Source organism: Corvus hawaiiensis, chromosome 6 (assembly GCF_020740725.1).
Source record: "Corvus hawaiiensis isolate bCorHaw1 chromosome 6, bCorHaw1.pri.cur, whole genome shotgun sequence".
NCBI classification, from domain to species: Eukaryota; Metazoa; Chordata; class Aves; order Passeriformes; family Corvidae; genus Corvus; species Corvus hawaiiensis.
Window position 1 is genome coordinate 59727013 of NC_063218.1, and position 17927 is coordinate 59744939.

General features: G+C 45.5%; 1 protein-coding gene and 1 long non-coding RNA gene across 5 annotated transcripts in view; both read right to left on the minus strand.

Annotated features, from left to right (window-relative positions):
• The window catches only part of ANO3 (anoctamin 3), a 211682-nt gene that overhangs the window by 76709 nt on the left and 117046 nt on the right, over nucleotides 1-17927 (minus strand). For 3 of the 4 annotated variants that reach the window (XM_048306869.1, XM_048306871.1, XM_048306872.1), the window contains exons 2-3: nucleotides 17647-17859; nucleotides 16675-16746 (exon numbers count right to left, since the gene is read on the minus strand). In XM_048306869.1, coding sequence (XP_048162826.1) covers nucleotides 16675-16746; nucleotides 17647-17859 — 285 coding nt within the window. The remainder of the gene's footprint in view (nucleotides 1-16674; nucleotides 16747-17646; nucleotides 17860-17927) is intronic. The other variant, XM_048306870.1, reaches the window with a different exon arrangement.
• On the minus strand, nucleotides 105-14911 carry LOC125327446. Its single transcript, XR_007204259.1, has 3 exons — nucleotides 14902-14911; nucleotides 5831-5836; nucleotides 105-191 (listed from the first exon to the last, which is right to left on the minus strand). It is a non-coding gene; the product is annotated as an uncharacterized LOC125327446 (long non-coding RNA).

A 17927-nucleotide genomic window follows, 5' to 3' on the forward strand; every position in this document is an offset into this window, starting at 1 on the left:
AAGAGGTGCCTATGGGGGTGGGGTGCATCTGGCTACTCTTGTTTCACCTGGGTGTGCGGGCAGTTGGTCCCGGCGTTTGGACAGAGAGAGAGGCTGTTTCGTCAGCTGCTTTTCCTTCTGTCAGAGGAAAAACCCCAGGATCCCCAGCCCGCCTTCCCTACCCCACAGGCAGCCGGGCCCTGGCCGCCCTGCTGCACTGTTGCTTCGAGCCTTCACTACATTGTAGCCCTGCTCGCTCTGCCTGCCCGGACCTCCGGGGGGTTCCCCATTTGGATACATCTCATCTGCCACCCAGGATTTGTGCTTGTCCCTGCCGTTCCAGCCTGCTGTTCCAGTCTGCTGTTGCCAAGGGTCCGGCCAGACACCGGGATTGGCTGCCCAGGGGTTTGTGAAGCTTTTTTGTTCCATCCCTTCCCAGGATCCCAGGCCACCAGTGCCACACGCTCCCCGAGTTCGCTCCGGAGCGCCCCCTGCAGCCGTGGGGGAACCATCGCACCTGCCCTGCTCACTGGGAGCCGCCGGCACCCCTACCGGCTGCAACCGGAACTGCACCCAAGGGGAAAGGGCCTGACAGCCGAGAAGGCTGAGACTGAGTTTGTGATTGTTTGCTGTTACTGCCATAGTTATTGTTGTTTGTTTGACTGGTTATACACATATAGATATAGAATAGTAAAGAACTGTTATTCCTATTTCCCACGTCTTTGCCTAAAAAGCCCCTTGACTTCAAAATTATAATAACTCAGAGGGAAGGGGGGTCGCATCTGCCATTCCAAGGGGGGCTCCTGCCTTCCTTAGCAGACACCTGTCTTTCAAACCAAGACACCCACCCTTCCTGGACTTAAATTTGCAGGTGCAACACAAGGGGATGGGAAATGGGAGTTGCGGTCTGTTGCAGTGCTTGAGTGCACCACAGGAGTCACCAAGGTGCCACAGAACCCCAAAACAGTGGAGGTCCGCTGGTGGGCAGGCTCAGAGGTCTAAGACCACCCCCTTTTACCCCTTTTAAGTCCATGTTCTAGACAGTTCTCCTTTCCTTAATACCCCACTGGTTCCTGGTCCCCTTGTTCCACCCCTCACCTTCCCCACTGGTCACTGTCCTGTCACCCCATGTCCTCTCCACACCTTGGCCCCCAGAAGATTGGTCCTTGATGTTCTGGCTGCCCCCAGTGCCGCTCTGGATAAAACCCCGGACCCCTCAGTATTCTGTGTTCTTTGTTCCTGGATCCCTTTGAGTGGGGACGCCAATAAACCCCTTGGAACTCCATACAAAGGACCCCTCCCACCTCTTTATCCCCAGTGACGCTGCAGGAGCTGTCCAGCTGTGTGTGTGTGAGTGGCTGCGAGTATCCACCTACTACAGTGTGTCAGAGTGTGTCCAAGTGTGTTTGCACAGCACCCCCCAGAGCTGCTTCAACAAGGATGTGATTGGGACAGACACGATGCTCTTTCCACCCCCCCACTCACATTGCATCACGTAGCACCTGAACAGGGACCTCTGAGGAGAGTCCCAAAAAGCATCCCTGACAGCTGGCTGTCAGGAGTTTGCATTTGGTGCAGCCGCGCCTCTGAAGACAGATCCAAGTTTTATCGGACCTGTTCTGAGAGACAACTGATACCCCTCCAGGGGAGAGGGACCAGTTGAAGCCAGGGGACCCTACCGAGAGCTTCTTTTGTTCCCGTGGGAACTTTGGAATCAAGGACTCAGCATTTTGGTGAGTGAAGCTCCACAGGGCGCCTTTGAGGTTTTTTTTCCTTTCCCTCTCAGTGATGAGTGAGGGTTTTTTGGGGGAAGATGGGTGCTAGGCTGTCCTGTCCCAAAGAGAGGTGTACATACAAGTTGCAGGTTCCCTTAAAGCAGGCAGATTTAAGTTTTCTAAGGGTTTTTTAAAACGTTTTGTGCAATGGATCTTTCAGTTTTTTCCTAATGTGTCAGTTAAATCAGTTAAATCGCTTGAGTTCTGGGATAAAGTGGGGGAGAAGTTAACAGGTTTAAAAAGAAATGAGGATGATTCGGCGGGGAAGTTTTTCCTTTGTTGGTTTTAATTTATAAATCAGTTAAGGATGCAGGGAACGACTTGGGAGCATCGGGTAGTTTGAATCCCTTTGTTGAAGTTGCTCCTCTGCCTCTGCCCTCTCCCTGTGCTCCTCATCCTACTAACCCCTTTCGGGGGGATTGGAAGGTGTAGCCCACTACCCAGTGCAGAGGTGCTACCGTCCCTCTGACTTTTTTAGGTCCCCTCAGCACCCTTTTCAGGACAGCACTGGCCATGCTGCCCTGAGCTCTCCCCAAACCTTTCAGCCTATGCCCTCTTTCCCTGTAGTGTCCCCCTCGGTGGCTCCACAAAATGGCGCCAACCGCATGGCCAGATCCGCCATTTTGTCCCCGTCCCTATCCCATTTTCCCACTGAAATGTGCAGCTCCTCCTTGTCTCCGCCCCTGGTGATGTCGATGGGTGTAACCATGTCGGTGGTCCCCTGTCTCTGGGATTCCCCTTCCAGTTACGGGCTTCACCCAAGTTCCCGCCCCCTCCATCAGTGGCTCCGCCCCTGAGAACCAACCCACTTCAGGTTCCCACGCCGCCCCTTCCGGTTCCCACGCTCTTCAGGCTGGAAGTAGGAGGGGTGAGAACCGGGAGGTGGGCAGAGAAGGGGGATTTATGGCTGCCCTGGTTTTGTATAACGGGGCAGAGAACCCCCGATGGGAGCCATTCCCATATGCACATTTAAAGGAGCTGTGCAAGGCAGGCAAGGAGTTTGGGAGGGAATCCCCCTATTTTAAAAGCGTGGTACAGGCTACCTTCACCACCAACACCCTGGTTCCACATGACGTCAAAACCATCAGGTCGTATTTCCGTTCCCCAGCAGAATACCTGCTGTGGGAAAGGACATGGAGGAGATTACTCCGGGATCTCCTCTCATGCTATCAGAGGGATCCCACCAGGAACCATTCACTGTGGAACACCTTTGCAGTGAAGGTAACCTGGAAAAGCCCCAAGATCAGGCCCTCAAACTGCCAGAGCTGGTCCTGGGAGACCTAAAGAAAATGGCTGAGCTAGCATTGTCGCTCACTCTCATTGATGTCACGCCCTCTGTAAGATTTTCCCATGTTAAGCAGGCCCCAGGAGAGACCTTTATTAAATTCATTGATCAATTAAAAGAGTCGGTGGGGAGACAAGTTGAAAACATAGAGGCCCAGCAAGAGCTGCTCTGTGTTTTGGCAAGGGCAAACACCAATGAGTGTTGCCAGCAGGTGTTAAGGGCTCTCCTGTTAGACCTGACCCCGACTCTGGATCAAATGATTGAGGCCTGAAAAAAGCTGGCAACTACAGAAACAGCACCCTCGCCAGCACCAGTGGGAGGAGTGGTGGGGGCCTTGGCCTCAAACAAAGACTTTAAGAACACGCCCTGCTGTTACAACTGCGGGAATTTGGGACATTTTGCCAAAAATTGCCCTGAGCACAAGAAAACTAATCTAATTCCCAAGACTGCTGTTTCAGACTGTCACACCTCCAGATGGCACCACCAGGGACACCAGGGTGTCTTGGGGTGACTTTATGATGTGTATCCCATATCGCTGCCCTACGCCCAGAAATTAATTCTTGTGCCTTTCTATGCCTTTAAACTGAGCCTGAGAGGGGGAAGGAAAAACTGAGCAAAACTTTCTCAAAGCAGTTTGCAGCTTTTTCAAGGTCACACAGAGATAGTGACTTTTTTTTTCAGCTGCGGCAGGGAAGCAAGGAAGAACCCGGCTTGCTGCTTTCCAGTCAGCTTTTGGCCAGTTGTTTCAGTTTCTTTTTCCCCGGAGAGAGACTGAGAGCTGAACTTTGTTTTTCCTTCCCTGGAATTTCGGATTTTCTCCCTTTTCTACTGGACTGCTTCAACATCAGAGCACATCAGGAGGACTTTCCACTGGGCACAGAGGGCCTGGCCCTGGGCCAAGCCCCAGCTCCGAGGAGACCAAAGGGAGGACTCGAACACTTTCCCAGGTTTTTCCTCCACAGTGGAAGATTTTATTATTTAGCATTATTTTCCTTTTCCCGTGTTTTTGTTAATAGTTTTTATCTCCTTCACTTTCCTTCGAGGAAAATTTATTTTTCCTGAACCTGATGGGGGAGAGGTAGTGACCTGCCTTCTCTCAGAGGATGTATTTCTAAATTTGGCCAAACCGGAACACAGGGAAACGGGCACTAGAGCGTGGGACGGCCCAGCGTGAAGACAGAAATTCATCAGCCATTCCTCCCTGTCCTACTACCCTATACCTGGACTGTGACTGTGCAAAAACATCACCATGAGGGGCAGCAAGAATATGCTTGGACCTGGTGAGTGACTCTCCAATTCACCACAGGGGCTCAGTGGCAAATATCAGCAAAGGCAAACACACTCTCAGACATAGACACAGACATTTTGATCTTGGGAGACCCTGCACGGAGCCCACCTGAACTGTTTGTAATTCCTGAGATCAAAAGGCTGGAACCAGGTGGAGACGTTACCATTCTAGTTTCCTGCCAGAACCCACCCTGGTTCCTTCCTAGAGGACAGGTGGTCGCACAGGCGGTCATGATCCCAGACGACTATCCCTGGTGCCACAAGACCCTGTTTATATGGTGGGCGAAAACTGTGGGACAGAACAAACCAACTATAAACTGCAAACTGCTCAGTTGGCACTCCACGGCCACCCTGACCAGAATGGTCAATGCTGGAGCAAATATCACCGTGGTCTCCAGTGCCAAGTGGCCCAAATAATGGGGCTTGAAGCCAGTAAACGGGAGGGTCACTGGGATAGGGATAGTACTTCTATGCGGAGTACTAATGATATTGTCATCGAGGGCCCAGATGGTCACATTGCATCCGTCCGGCCATTTGTCATCAACTCAGGGTTTACGCTTTGGGGTAGGGACCTTTTATCCCAATGTCCCAATATCCCAATTTATCCCACTGGAAATCCCACCACCATCCTGGGATTTTTAGTCGGGGTCACTGTGGAGCACACCACCCCGCAGCTCATGTGGAAGACAGATAATCCTATGTGGGTGGACCAGTGGCCTCTGTCCCTGGAAAATTTGAGTGCTCTTGAGTCCCCTGTGGAGGAGCAGCTTTCCAAGGGTCATATCATACCATCTAATAGCCCTTGGATCTCCTCTGTCTTTGTGCTAAAGAAACCAGGCAAGGACAGGTGAAGGCTCCTCCACGACCTTCGTAAAATCAATGAGGTAATTGAGGATATGGGTCCCTTGCAACCCAGCCTACCCTCGCCCTTAATGTTGCCTCAGCAATGGAAGCTTGCCATTACAGACTTTGAAGGATTGTTTTCTCAATATCCCCCTACACCCACGGTGATGCCCCCCGAATGCCTTTTCCATTCCATCTATAAACCAGCAAGCCCCGATGCGCAGATACCACTGGCAAGTTCTGCCACAAGGCATGAAGAACTCACCCACCATCTGCCAGTGGTACGTTGCCCGTGTCCTGTCTGTCCCCAGTTCAGAAATCACTCCCAAAATCAATAATCCTCCACTATATGGATGACATCCTGTTATGTGCACCGGAAGAACAATGACTGGACTTGACACTGGAAAATACTGTCCAAGTCGAGAAGGCAGGATCTGAAGTTCATCCTGAGAAGATCCAGCACACCTGCCCATGGACGTACCTGGGACTCAGCACCAGTGAACAGACCATCGTACCCCAGCAGCTGACCATCCGGGACAACCCCAGGACCCTGAGAGACCTCCATCAGCTCTGTGGTTCTTATCAACTGGGTCCGCTCCCTGCTGGGTGTTACGACAGAGGACCTCGCTCCCCTGTTCAATCTCCTGAAGGGGGTCTTTACCCCCCTCTTGATCATAGAGTGGATCTTTCTGTCGCATCAGCCGTCCAAAACGACACCACAGGAATTGATGGCTCAATTAATCATGAGAGCCACAGCTCGCCTCCCTACCCTTGCTGGGTGCGACTTTGCATGCATTCATTTGCCACTGACTGTTGGTGTCCCGGAGCATTTGCTCCAGACAAACGAGCACCTCCAGCTCGCTCTGGACAGCTACCCAGGCCAAATCTCAATTCACAAGCCCAAATAGAAGTTGTTTAACACAACTTTCAATTTGGCCCCAAAACAACTTCAAAGCAAAACCCCACTCAAAGCTCTAACTGTTTTTACCGATGGCTCAGGAGTATCCCATAATTCGGTCATGACTTGGTGGGATTCTCAGACACAGATGTGGGAGTCTGATGTCCAGGTGGGGGAAGGATCACCACAAACTGCAGAATTGGCAGCCGTGGTTAGAGCTTTTGAGAGGTTCCAGGAACCCTTTAATCTGGTCACAGATTCGGCCTATGTGGCTGGAGTAACTGCCAGGGCGGAGCATGCCTTGTTGAAGGAAGTTGCAAATTCAAAGCTGTACCAATTGCTCTTGAAACTGGTCTATCTCCTCTCCCACCAAGAGCAACCTTTTCATGTGATCCACATGTGGTCGCACACTGATCTCCCAGGCTCCATCACTGAAAGGAACAGGAGAGCTAATGCTCTGGCAATGCCGGTACTAAGTCCCAATGTACCCAACACTTTCCAACAGGCAAAATTCAGCCACCAATTTTTCCACCAGAATGCTCCTGCCCTCATCAGGATGTTTGATCTCCACAGAGATCAAATGAGGGTGATTGTGGTGACATGTCCAAGCTGACAGAGCTACCAGGTCCCATCATTAGGCTTAGGGGTAAACCCCCGAGGCCTAGGTAGCTGTGAACTCTGGCAAACCGATGTAACTCATGTTCCCCAATTCAGGAGATTGAAATATGTACACGTCTCCATCGACACCTTCTCAGGGGCCATGTTTGCCTCTGCCCATGCAGGAGAAAAGACAAAAGATGTCACCAAACATTTTCTCCTTGCATTTGCCACCCTGGGTGCACCTGCTGAAATCAAGATGGATAATGGTCCTGCATATGTCTCTAAACAGCTACAGGAATTTTTTAGTACGTGGGGCACACCATGGGCATTCCTCATTCCCCCTCAGGACAGTCCATTGTCAAAAGAGCCCATCAAACCATCAAGAGGGTCCTTGATCAACAACATGGAGTAACAGAGGTTAACTCTCCCATTGTGAGACTCTGTAAGGCTCCTTTCACAATAAACTTTTTGAATAACTCATTCTCAGAGCCAACCCCTCCTGTATTCTGGTACTTCACTAATTTGACACAAGCCAAATTAAAGGAGCAACCACTGGTATTGATCAAAGACCCCGACAGCCATCAGATCCAGGGCCCTTTCCAGCTCATTACCTGGAGAAGGGATTATGCGTGTGTTTCCACCCCTACAGGACCAAAGTGGGTGCTGGGAGGAAATGTAAAGCCCTACCTAGGACCATCAGCAGCAACCCCTGAGGAGACCGGAGACAAAACACAAGAAACAACACCACTTCAGGACGAGACAAGTGCTGCCTGGAGGAGACATTGGCGCAAGTAGACAGGCCACAGCAACAGCAAACTTGCGCCACCTCCAGACAGTGTGCCCCTGTTGCCTTCCCTCATGTGTTTCCCCAACCCATGATCCCTCACTTACCCTAAGCCCCTTACTTACCTTTTTTTTGAAGAGGGGGGAAACAGAGGGAAGGAAAAGTTAAAAGGGGAACCAACAAGTTGTAAGGTTTTTAATGTTTTTGATCCTGATTTATGTTAGCTTTATTTACAACCCCACAGAGGAGCCTGCCCAGAAAACCCCATTCTGCCAGGATGGAGACCTACCTCTGCCTCATCATGATCTCCTGCGTCATAATGATGCCATGAAGATTTTTTGCCTTTTCTTTTATAACCCTGTTATACCTTTATACAACCTCTGTACTCTTAGTGCTTTTTGCCTACATTCTTGGACTTGTTTGTTCAGCTAAGAGACTAAACATTTTAGAAGCTTTGTAGGTAGGGGTTAGTGTGCCCCAGACACCAAGGTCTTCTCCACAACACATTCTGTAAACTAAGATAGAACCATCCAGGGGAAGGTTCCTTGGGAAGGGGGGCTCATTCAAGCCTCTCACTGGGGAATTTTTGATTGATATGCTAATTAGTAAGACCTATAAGGTTATACCAGATCTTCTGGGGGTGTGCATTGCCGTCTGCATTTCAGTGCATTGGACCTGGACATAGTACACCTAAGGATCCTTAAAATAAATACCAAGGTAAAATCCCTTTTTCCCTTCTAACTGTGTTTGACTCTTGATTTTAAGACCAGGAAAAGGCATCAGTAACACCATATGTTGTTGCGTGGATCATCCCACAGCTGAAGGCCAACGTTTGGGTCACATTGGCTGAGGCCATTAACCAAGACCACACATGCTTTTCAATGACTGGTGTGGAAGACCCATTGTCCACCTGCCTGGTGGGGATCCTCCTCCAGCCTAACGACTACTCCTTTGCCAATAAGAGGCCCAACCCAGTGGACACCTGGGACCAGTGGACAAAGATATTGCCACAGGCACTAGAGGAGCCCCGAGAACTGGCCTTACTGGGGTCCTCCAAAGCCACTTATTGTGTCCAATTCAGATACAAATTAACCAACTCTGAGTGGCTCAAATTGGCATATAACAAAAAGAGTTACACCAAAGAGGTCAACCCCACGAAAAGAGAGTATGATGCTGTCTGCTGGTGTGATTACACCAGCCCCACGCTGTCAGCATCCACTATCGAATCTAGAATGCTCCCCCAGGGAGTGTTTCTTATTTGCGGAGACAGGGTTTGGGCTGGAATCCCTTCCTGTCTTCGAGGAGGGCCGTGCACTCTTGGGCAGCTTACCCTGCGAGCACCCAACAAAACCCAAATTATCAATTGGCGTAACAGAACTCAGTTGGCCCGCCAAAAGAGATCGATTCAACAATTGGATGAAAATTGTAATAGTGAAATTGTCATTTGGTCTCATACAAAGAAGGCCATGGCATCCCTATTCCTTCCATGGGTGGTGGCCGCCAAGGCCTTAGGTGATATTGGTCACCTTGAGTGCTAGCTTGGCAAGCAAGCCAATTTAACATCGAGTGCACTCAGCCAGCTCCTCGAAGACGAGGAAACCACCAGGCAGGCCACGCTCCAGAACAGGGCTGCAATCGACTTCCTGTTACTGGCACATGGGCACGGCTGCAAGGAGTTCGAGGGACTCTGTTGTTTCAACCCTTCCTCACATAGCCAGAGCATCCACATGATGATCCAGAAGATGCAGAACCAGATAAAAGACCTAAAGAAGGATGTAGGCAGATGGTTTGACGGACACCTGGGAAAGCGGGGACTGTCGGGTTGGGTGCCCTCAATTATCAACCACCCTATGGGCAATTTTGATCATTTTTCTGGTATTATTTCTTTTTAGTCGTCTTAAGAGTTTTTTGTTGAGGCCTGTGGGAAAAGCCTTCTTTTTGAGTAAAGAAGGGGGAGATGTTGCAGTGGTTAAGTGCACCACAGGAGTCACCAAGGAGCCACAGAACCCCAAAACAGTGGAGGTCCGCTGGTGGGCAGGCTCAGACCACCCCCTTTTACCCCTTTTAAGTCCATGTTCTAGACAGTTCTCCTTTCCTTAATACCCCACTGGTTCCTGGACCCCTCACCTTCCCCACTGGTCACTGTCCTGTCACCCCATGTCCTCTCCACACCTTGGCCCCCAGAAGATTGGTCCTTGATGTTCTGGCTGCCCCCAGTGCCGCTCTGGATAAAACCCCGGACCCCTCAGTATTCTGTGTTCTTTGTTCCTGGATCCCTTTGAGTGGGGACGCCAATAAACCCCTTGGAACTCCATACAAAGGACCCCTCCCACCTCTTTGTCCCCGACGACGCTGCAGGAGCTGTCCGGCTCTGTGTGTATGAGTGGTTGCGAGTATCCACCAACTACGGTGTGTTAGAGTGTGTCCGAGTGCGTTTGTGCGGCAACCCCCCAGAGCTGCTCTGACAAGGACACGATCGGGACGGCCGCAATGCTCTTTCCACCCCCCCTCCTCGCATCGCGTCAGCGGTCAGTTCATCACACACTGTGCTTCTCCTTCCTCCTCAAGGGGGAACTGCTCATAGTCTTCACCTGCTTCAGAATAAGGTTCCTCCATCAGGAACAGCCCATAAACTGTTCCAACACGAGTTCTTCTTACAGGCCACAGCCACTTATGAACCACTTCAGCATGGGTTCCTTACACAGGGTGCAGTCCCTCAGGAAAAGACTGCCCTAGCATGGGATCACAAGTCCTGACAGCAAACCTACTCCAGTATGGGCTCCTCTCTTCACAGGTCCTGTCATGAGCCTACTCTAGCATGGGCTTCCCACAGCCCCTTGAAGCTGTAACCTGCTCCAGCATGGGGTCCTCCATGAGCTGCTGGTGCATCTCTGCTCCACCATGGTCCTCCATGGGTTGCAGGGGCACAGTCTACCTCACCATGGTCTTTATCACAGGTTGCAAGAGAATCTCTGTTCCAGTTGAAGTCGCCCTTGTATATTTTTTTCCTCCCTTCTTAAATGTATTATCCCAGAGGTGCTTCCACTGTCACTGATGAGTTCAGCCTTGCCTAGCAGTAGGTCTGTCTTGGAGGTGGCTGCCATTGGCTCTATCAGACATAAGGGAAGCTTCTAGCAGCTTCTTATAGAAGCCACCCTTGAAGCCCTGCCCAGCTACCTAATACTTACCACACAAACCCAATACAGCTGTTCAGGTAAATGATTCTCACTAATGCAAACAGAATGTACATGAGCCTTTACACGACCTCTTTGTATCAGTTTTCAGAGTATCTACTAACAGGAGAAAGATTTAAATATCAATCATTTTACAAAACCTTACATTTAAAAGACTATGTGCTTGCAGTATTACAATACAAAGCAACTATAGTGCATTTTTAAATTAGTATAACCAATTAACGGCATCTTGCTGATGTATTTGATCTATTCAATTATGTTAATTAAAACTTTTGTGGTGGTTGAGAGCTTTTGGAACTGTTGTCGCAGAAAAAGTTTTATGAAAAAAGTTATTAAAATTAGGTATACAATTTTCCCAAGTGACCTGTTACAGAAAGGAAAATTAATATGCTATTATGACTCTGAGTCAGAAAAGCTTCTGTATGAAATGGTTTAGCTTTTACCAATACTATAAAAATAAGACAGAAAAAAAAAAGCTGAATTGCAAAGAAGGAGAAGGGTATTAAATCAAAGAAAAGGGTTATAAGCTTCTAATTCTATATGTAGAGTCCAAATCTTATCTCAATAAAATCTGTGGGAATTTCAGTATTCAATTTGGTATGTCAAGGACTTCACTTTAATTAAGTACAAACTTAAAGCAGATACACCCATATAATTGTTAAAACAACGGAACATGTAACTAAATAATGTCACCTTGGATCCACAGTCAAGTATAAAGTGGTTTTAAAAAGACTCAAGCATTAATTAAGCAAATAACAGATCTCTTCATCCTAGCAGTTGCTTTGTTTTGCTATCTTGTTATATAGAGGCAGGATGACTAACTTCAGTCTTCATACATCACAAAAACCTATCAACACTTCCTGACATACAATTTGGCAACACTTAATGCATGACAATAAGATTTGCCTTGTAAGGTCACTTACACGATAAAGCATTGGAGACAATTTCTTTTCTGGAAATCCCTTTACACAAAAATGCAGAAGTATTCAGTTTAGAAATAGATATCTAAGTCCACATTTTGAATCTTTCTTTTTGGGTCTTCTTAACTGCATGCCTATCTTTCTTACTATCATACTTTTCTGAAGGCCCAAGAGTGCATTTCAATTTTATGACAGGGAATGAAAAGCACTTGTCCTGATTTCTCTGTAACATGCAATCCACCAATATATTTTATACATACACAATAGTGTATGGTAGCAAAAGGGTTTCAAATGAAATGTGGCATAATTATGGACAGGAAAATTAATATAAATATTCCTAAATAGTTTCTGTTTCACAAACTTTGATATGATGACTCTATACTCAATCCTTTGAGCCTTTACACATTTAAGGACAAGCTTTGCAAGCTTTGCAAAGCTTTAGTAAGAAAGAGATTATTGGTCAAGAAAATAATTCCCTTCTGTCCCAATTTTATTCCTAGAAAAAGTAAATATCTTGGAGAAGAACATCACTAGACATCTATATAAATGACATTGTGATGGATTTCGGTGTTATTTTATTTTGCTGTGCATCTGGAATACTATATTATACACATAACATAGAAAAGTGCTGGGGAAGATGAAACAGGAAAGCCTTATAAATATGATTGCCTGACAAAAGATTTTGGGAATATGAAAACTACAGGCGACATCGAAATGAAAGCCATTTTTGAAATACCAAGTCTTAGTTACTGAACAACTGGAAAACAATGGTATGGCCGACTGAAGGTAATCCCCTCTTGATTGAACAATACCCTCTGCTTGCAGGCAGGTCCAAGGGTCAGAGCAGACCCTACTAGCTCAGCAGAAGGGGTCCAAAGAGTAGTTTTTAGGAGTTAAGATGTAACACTCTATGGTAATATAAGAACTCTTATAGGCTGTATGTAAATGCTATAGGATTTGTATCTTGTATTAGATTGGTTAGTGACAATTAGAATATTCAGTACAGAAGATGATTTATTGTATTGTAACCAGGACTTCACGATTCCATTCTATTCTCATCACTACTACTTCTTCACTCTCATTCCTGTCTCGCTCTCTCTCTCTCTCTTTACTTACCCGCTTACTCTCTTGCTCTCTTGGGCCTGCTCAGAGCTGCAGCTGGCAGCTCTAAGCAGTGCCCCTATACCCACGCCCTATGCAATAAACCGCATGTTCCAAGATCTGACTTCAGAGATCTCTCGTCTCCGTCCGTCTACGCCTGGTCCAGACTGAACCCCAAGGCACCCGCAAAAAGTTTTCATCTACCTGTGTATGTATATTTCGGTATGAAAAACTATTGTAACAGACGAACGCAGACTTTTCTTAATGTACAATTTCTTATGAACTTTCAGACAGTGGTAACCATTACACAGAATATTTCTCATTTTTTAAAATGGGTGTCAGGCATATATTATTGCTCTTTAGAGGAGTTAAGATGGTGTATAGTACTGGTAGAGGCAGATTAAATGCCTAAAGCAGATCAATATTTTGAATCGCAATACTAAGTCCAAAGACTAATCCTTATTATGTTTCAATGAGCACTGAATAGCTTACATAGCTTCTTCATCCATACTGCCAGCTCTCCAGGCATGAACCAGCTCTAATATGGGAGCTGGACAACTCTGGATATAGGACAAACTGTTCTAATGCAGCTTTTCATCCATCTCACTACACAATCAGAACAGATGTCACAGCACTTATGTATGCAGGCACTGACCACAAAGTTGTGAGAAAATTATTCTAGAAGGCATAATGAAAACATCGTATTTCTGTTGACGCAGAAACTGAACTTGCTTTTCTTGAATCATATCTTCTGTCATCTTTCAGTCCCTCTTTTCATGTAATCATTGTACATATTGCATAGGTTATACATATAAATACATATATAGATACGTCCATTTCAATTTACCATGACATCACAAAATTGACTTACAAACACTTCTGTAATTGAGCACTGAAAAAAAGTTTTTATCATGCAGTTATTATGAGTCTTTGTTGGGATTGTTAGTTTTGCTTCAGCTCTTCATTTGTCACTTCACTGTATTGCAGCATGGCACACAAATATGGAGTTTTTTATATATAAACGTTGTAGTAATTGGATTCAGGATACATTCAGAATACAAGGTATCTGTCACAGCAAAATTGTTCATTATCTAGGAAGGACAGATAATCCTGCTTAAAAGATGAATTATTATGCACAAATCCTCATAACTAATCTAAATTAGGGGGGAAAAAAAGAATTTAAAAAAGAATAAAGTAGTTAGTGATGTTTTAATTGCTACTGAGTGTTGCTTTTGTTCTTATCTCAACCTGGTAATCTCCACCTTTTGTGTCTCCTACCAGAGGTGGAAGGGGAGTGAGTGAGTCAGGAGGAGGGGCATTCCCGTATGTCTGAAACCTCAAAGTTCACATTATATGTTATAGAAGTTCAATGCTGTCATAGGTTAGCAAGCACAGTCCCGGAAGGGATGTCCTTGCTAAGGGGTGCTTACAGCTTCCTCTGGGACCTGATAGAACCTATCAGCTGGCCAGTCTGAATACGGACAATTCTTTAAGCCACTTAAAGTTGTGACTGCCTCTGTGATACACACTTAAGAATAGACAAACTCCCCCGCAAGCTCTCTCTTGTTTCCGGCGCTGGGACAGGTGGCTGCGGCCCCGTGCGGGGCCCAGTGGGCCCAGCCCAGGCCCTGCTCAGGCCAGGCCAGGCCAGGCCAGGCCAGGGCTCCAGGATGACCCTCCCCGCCCCCCCCCCCCCCCCCCCCCCCCCCAGCAGGGCTGTGGGCAGCCAAAGCGGCTCGGAACCCCCCCTCCTCTCCATTGCAGCCAAGATTTCAGCAAAGCGGCACCTCTGTCCGGCACAGGTCAGGTGACCAAGAGCGATAAGCCACACAGCTGCAAGGCCGAGGTGAGATTAACCCTTTTATTGCTGTGAAGAGCTGAAAACCTGAGGGAAGAGGAAGAGGAGATGCTTAAAGCTGAAATTCTGTTGTGAAGCTAGGATATGTCAGCATATCCCGTTGTAATTTCATGAAGATATGGGAGGTGGAGTGTTCAGCTCGTAAGCAAAAGCACCTGCGCTGAGATAGGCACATGCTGACGCAGCTGTAATTTCATGAGAAGTTTGGACAGGGAGAGATGGACCAGATGAGGACTTCAGCTCCAAACGGGAAAGGAGAAAACCTCAGTCCCTAGAGATGGACCAGATGAGGACTTTTGCTCCAAATGGGAAAGGGGAAAACCTCAGTTCCTAGAGATGCTCCCAGAGATAGTCCTAACGATGAAGATGAGGAAGACCCTTTGCTCCCAGGGAAGGAGAAGGGCCTCTGTTTTTGTTTCTGAACGGCTCAACCTTAAAATTGTACCCAAAAAACTTCAAGAGTGGACTCTCGAAAGCAGTTGTGGGAAAAGCTGCAAGTCAGGGGAAGGGACTCACATGCGAGCAGAGAACCAACCCGGGCGGCTGTCTCAGTGTGATACTGTTTTCATAGCACGAGCAAGAAGAGACTTCTCTTTCTAAATGGACTGGACAAGGTTATTATGGAAGTGGTAAACAGACTGAACATCTTAAGGATTGTCTTTTCACATTGTCAGTGGGAGAAGGGAGGAAGGTGTGGGGAGGAGGAGAGTTCTGAAGGTGGTATAATTTTTTTTTCCTTCTTCTTTTAGGTCTGTTAATAAACTTCTTTATATTCTTTCAAGTTTGGTGCCTGCTTTGCATTTCTCCTAATTCTTATCTCACAGAAGATAAACAGTAATGAGTATTTTGGACCAAACCACTACACTAAATTGGTGTTTCTGCCCGGTTACAAACCGAACCCACTACAAACGCCTATCACTTTGATTGAATTTACCAATTCCTCGAACTAAAAACACTACTTAACACCTAAAACTGACAGAGGAAAAATAACACAAATCCATAATGTCCTTATCTGTGTAAGTAACAAAGGTTATTATATATTAACTTTTTACTTCCTAAATCCATTAACATCATTAACTAAACTTGTCCAACAGATTCATGGCCTCATCTATAGCCAACTGAAATAAAAGAGAAGCTTTCCACTGAAGTCCTTTATCTGATGCCTGTTAATCTCCTTCACACAAGACAAGTTTGTCTACAGACAACTCAGGAAGAGGAGAAAGCCATTTGGCCTACATTTCTACAACACTGCCTAATTAAAAAGTCACCACATTCACTTAATTCAGCTTGCTTTCATGTTCTCAGGAGAGCAGTTTGAAAATGTTCACTAAGATGATGATACCCATTAATCAGCTTATTTTTCAAATTCCAGCAAACTGCTGGAGTACCTACAAAAGTATTTTTTTTACGATTTATAGTTTGATGCTTCATCAACTGTGAGCAAAAATAGTAGTTTTGCAGTAGTTGTGCAAGGTGCAGCAATATCTTTGTGTCTGTATGGGTAAAGTAGATGGCTAGGGAATTTCAAAACTACTTAATTTTGGTAGCTGTAAATTACTACCCATGTGTATTTACAGATTCAATTTGCAGTTACAAGGATGGGATTATTCTAAGAATAACTTCTTTCCTACTTACTCTGCCTTAATTACAATATCAAAATGATAGTAATGCAGCAGAAATATAGTTATTTTCTGCATTACTTCTTTTTTCATTTGTTTCCCAAATTTTAATGCTTTTTATATGTAAATATCTAAAGCAAATATATAAAATATCTGAAAACAAAAACAACAGAACTGCAGCCACAACAACAGTGAATGACATGACTATACCAGAAAAATAAGTGAATAATAACAACTTCAAAGGAATTTCAAGTACATGCTCCAAATGATTGTATTATGAAGTATTGTTATGGGAAAAGGACATACTGAATGTACAACACTTCTCTGTCTTTAGTTCCTATTTACTTTAAGTCTAAAAGCTAAGACAGTATCAGGAAAGTTAAGACAGCACACATTTCTTTCGTCACACTTAGTCTCCTCTTTCAAAAAAATGGAAGTTCAGGTTAAGTATGGCCTTTCCACACTTAAATATGGCAAGTGTAATCAAAGAATCATTAATTTGTCATTATTTCAGTTCAGACAAGAACTTACCTAAAAATGGATCACTGTATTCTGTATCAGACAGCTTAAGCAAGTTGTTTTCCAAAGTCTCCATCACTTTAGCTGGAATAAATGCAGTATCTGTATCAGCATTCACATGTATTTTGTAAGTAAAGGAATCTTTACTTCAAAAAAAAACTTTTTAAAGCTGTCTGTAACTCAAATAAAAAACTTTGGACTGAAATTTTGAAGAGCACTTTCTATCAATAGAAAAAACAGCAAGATCACTTTAATGAACACTTTCAGTCTATTCCTGAGAGAAATTTAACTCAATAAAATAACTCACTAGAACAATAATTAATGCCCAGTGTCTGTCAACATTAAGGAAAGACTTATCAAAATCTAGTAGCAGAAGTCAGGTAAGTTAATTTATTCTACAAAGGTTCACACACAGCTGGCAATACAGGATGGCAACAGTTGGCAACAGGGGACACATAGTGATTGGGATTCCAACTAGACTAGTTTCTCTGATAAGGCACGTGTATCTGTTAAAATTAGAAATCCTAAAATAAAAGTAGTTCCTTATTCCAACACATGCTAAATTTTGGAGGGATTTTCTCCATTCGCTCTTATTCTCTCCATACCACTCTTCCCTGATTCTACTGTTTGTGAATGAATGCATCTCCTCCTACATGTTCATATATAAAGACTTTTGGTGCCAAAATCCTAATATTTATTCTTTCTTTTTCATCTAGGACAGACTACAGAATACTCTTCTCCAGCATAAATGAGCAACACTTTCTTGTCTTGTTTCCAGTGAGAAGAAAATAATGTCATTATTGAGAAAAATAAAAACTAGTTTAAACCTCACTTCAAACATTATAAAGATTCACTCAAGAACCTGCTAATATGATATGTGCAGGTGTTTTGTGCAAAAATATTTCTTCAACAAACCATAGATCTCTAAATAAATCAGAGTTTATCAGTGCTGGAACAAACTCCTGAAAGAGAAGAACCTCCTACCTCGTTCTGACACTACATCCACTGTAGCTATCGATGTCCCTGCACTTAAAGGCTGGGGCTGGAGCTGTGGCTGCACACGATTTGGCTGCAGAAATGATGAATGCTTGCTCAGGCTCTGAGGATGTGTTTGGCTCTGGGCGAGGCATGGCATAGATCTTCTAGAAGGTTTTAATGGGTGCTCTTTCATTGTCTCGCTCTTGCTTGTATTCATACCTGAAAAAGCCAAAATAAAAATAACATAATAAGCTCTACCATATTAGGTAATGACAAAGAAAGATAGC